At 36.8% G+C, this 3475-nt stretch overlaps 1 protein-coding gene across 1 annotated transcript; it reads right to left on the reverse strand.

Moving 5' to 3' along the window:
• Positions 1–465: 465 nt before the first annotated feature.
• Positions 466–2784, reverse strand: LOC121964965 (centrosomal protein of 70 kDa-like; the record flags this gene model as incomplete). Its single annotated transcript, XM_042515137.1, has 5 exons — positions 466–534; positions 609–697; positions 775–874; positions 1714–1773; positions 2609–2784. Coding segments are annotated over 5 exons (494 nt in total), but the record flags the coding sequence as incomplete, so codon positions are not given.
• Between the last annotated feature and the right edge of the window lie 691 nt (positions 2785–3475).

Raw genomic sequence — 3475 nt, forward strand, 5'->3', positions numbered from 1 at the left:
GAAACTAATTTCTCAAGGCCTAAAATTGAGACAAATGATACAATGAAACTGACCTTTGAAGACCAAAATCTAAGCGGTTGAACTCAGAACTTGTCAAGTTCAGAGGACGTTTGTGACAAATTTGAAGAAATTCCCTCTAGTTGTTGAGATATTGTATCTAACATCACTGAGACCTTGACCTTTGACCACCAAAATTAAATCAGTGGACGTTCATGCCAAATTTGAGGAAATTCCCTCAAGGTTAGATATTGTTAGATATTGTGTTAATTACAATTACACAGATTCGAGGTCCCAATGACCTTGACCTTTGAGCAACAAAATATAATCAGTAAATAGTTGAATCCAAATGAATGTTTGTGCCAAATTTGAAAAAAAAAATCCCTCTGGATATGAGGGTCCAAAATGCATAAGACAGATCATTTTGCTGCTGGCGGCCTCATCACGTCATAGTAGGCGCCCTCCTACCTGGTGTTATTTGAGTCCTCCAGCCGGCGGAGTTTGTGTTTGTAGAACTTCAATTCTTTAAGTGTCGGCCTGCACGGAAAAACACAGTCACAATACTGCCGTGATGACGGCACACGCATTAGTTCCAGGCTGCAGAAACACACCTGGTCTCCAGCTCTTGCTTCAGCCGATCCACCTCCCTCTTCAGATCTTCGATTTGACCGTTGCTTTTCTTTTGCTGCTCCTGGTACGCCTTGGAGATATGCAACAGTGAGACCGACTGCTTCTGGGGGAAGCAATGTGAACAAGGATAAAGGTTTGTCAAGTTACCTTGAGAATGGTTTTGAAAGATGGAGTAACGTTGCTGGATGCCTTATTGATTCTGGTCCGATGAGCAACTTGAGATCCTTCGGGTTCTCCTTTGACAGATCTGTGGTGAAAACAAACGGCTTAGTGCAAGAGCAGTTATCTACCCCAAAAAGAATCCCTGATACCCGTTCTCCACCAAGAACTGGTTCCGTTCAGGATTCTTGTTCAAGTAGCTCTTACGTAGGCTTTTTTTTTTGTCTGGCGATTCATAACCTCTGTATTGTTGCCTTGTCCGTCCTCTATTTCCAACATTGCGGTTCGCTTTTAAGGTCACAGAATAAAGGTCACGGTCATAAAGCTCAGAATGGTTCAGAATTAGGTGCAGGAAACCAGATGGTGGCTAATACACATGCTTTATACATAGAGGATCTATACAACCTGCAGTTTCAAGGTGGTTCTGAAGTTATGGCCAAAAACATGAAGCATGACATCACCCTGACCTTGACCTTTAACCTTCAACTAACAGATTCGAATCCTTTCATCCTTTAATCCTTTCATTATTGAGTCCAAGTTTGAGGATACATGCATTCATGAAGATGACATGGGTGCAAAGTACCAGTGACCTTGACTTTAAACAGCAAATTCTAATCAGCTCGTCCTTGAGTGAATGTTTGTGTCAAATTTGAAGACGTTCCCTCAAGGTGTTCTTGAGATATCAGTTTCACCAGAATGAGAAGAATGTAAGGTCACTGTGACCTTGACCTTTAACCACCAAGATCTGACTGATTAGTCAACTCGAACATTTATGCCAAATTGGAGAAATTCTCTCAAAGTGTTCTTGAGATATCGCGCAAGAATGAGACTGATGATGCAGTGAACTTGATCTTTGACCTATGACCACCAAAATCTTATCAGTTTATTGTTAAGTCCAAGTGAACATTTGTGCAAATTTTGAGTTACCTGAGCTCATCTAGCAGCTGAGTCATTTTAGTCTCATAGAAGTCGATCACATCCAACATCCTGCAGAGAGGAGAACGAGGAGAACGAGGAGAACTGGATCAATCAAAAAATGAATTATTTTCAATATACTGTATTCTAAGTAGATTTTTTTATCATCACAGCCTAGGATATTTAAATGATTATTAGCAACATTGATTTTTATGCATTATTATTATCTGTGCAGTGTCAAATACACTCTAAACACAAAATATTCATTACTCTTCAGAATTTTAACCCTTTAAATGCCAGCTTTTTGTCATGACGCCACTAAATTTTAGATAAAAAACCAACACAAAAAATGAATTATTTTCAATATGCTACATGTAAAGCAGATTTTTTATTTTTATTTTTTATTATTATCACAGCCTGGGATATGTCAACGATTTGCAGCTAATTGTTTCAGTGCACCTTATGGAAATTTTCTTCATTTGCTAAATATTGTAAAACTGCTGTCATCAAATAGAAAACAGTAAAAGTTACACATTAAATGGCAAAAAAATTGCAGTTTGAATGGGTTTTAATGTTGCATTTTTTGTACTTAACAGTTTCATTTTCACAGTGTATTTTATACTTATCCTAAGCGCGTAAATGTGCCAAACAGCCCCTAATGAGCTTGACGTTCTGCTGCACCACCTATGCCGAGAGTACACTCTGCACTCCGAGAGTGTAACACAACAAATTACCAGTTTGCATGTTTCAACACCACTCGAAAAAAAACCTGTCAAGCTCCAAAAATAGAGACTCAATATGTGGCGGTAGAAGTTTTAAATGTGGCAGGCTGCCACAAATAACAGACTGTGTGGGAAACGCTGCTTTTTTAAATGAACAGGAAAAAGGAGGCTGCGGTCAGTCTTACTGCTGGTCTACTGCGGAGTCTTGCCGGCTCACTCTCTTGCAGAAGTGCTGGAAAGTCTGACTTTGTCGAGCCAATCGCAGCTCTTCTTCTTTAAGGGCGAAATAAAGATTCCTCTGAAGCTGAGCTGTTTCCTCCTTCTGTTTGGACAACTTCTGCTCCAGAACCTCACACAGTCTCTGTCAGATGAAACAAAAAGATTTGTTTTTTCACTAAGAAGGCGATGTTTCAATAGAAGCTTATAAAAAGCAATATTTACTATCTAACAGGATGGTTTGATTTTTAAAATATTTTTTATTGAGCATTCTCGTCAAGGTGGATTTTTTTGTTTCTTTTTACAGGGTTCTCACAAATAGTCACAGACAAAATTTCAAAATTTTTCCATGACTTTTCGAGGACCCAATTTAATATTTTTGTCCTTGCCCAGCATTTTTCAAACATTTAAAATTCAAAATCTATTCAAATGTAATTTTCAGAATTTTTTTTTTACGCGTGCAAGCACTGTCGAAAATTTGAAATCTGACAATATTTTCTGTTTTTACAGTTTCTGGCTTTGATAAATGATGTAATTTTGGTGATTTTTAAAATATGCCTTTCAAAAATTTTAAAAAAAAAAAAAATTAAATTATTAATTACATTTAAATTAAATTTAAATAGCTAAAAAAAACTGCAAAAAATAAAAAAAAAAAAAAACAGAAAACATATCGACCGTTATGTTACATTAATATCTTTAATTTATTACACACAACTAACTTCCATAATTTTCACAAAACTTTCAATTATTTTTACTAGTTTTATGGAAAATGTGATAGTGAAATTCCATGAGATTTCCAGGTTTTCCATGACTGTGGGAATCCTGATGATTTATTT

This window comes from Plectropomus leopardus, unplaced genomic scaffold (assembly GCF_008729295.1).
Source record: "Plectropomus leopardus isolate mb unplaced genomic scaffold, YSFRI_Pleo_2.0 unplaced_scaffold17941, whole genome shotgun sequence".
In the NCBI taxonomy this organism is placed as follows: Eukaryota; Metazoa; Chordata; class Actinopteri; order Perciformes; family Serranidae; genus Plectropomus; species Plectropomus leopardus.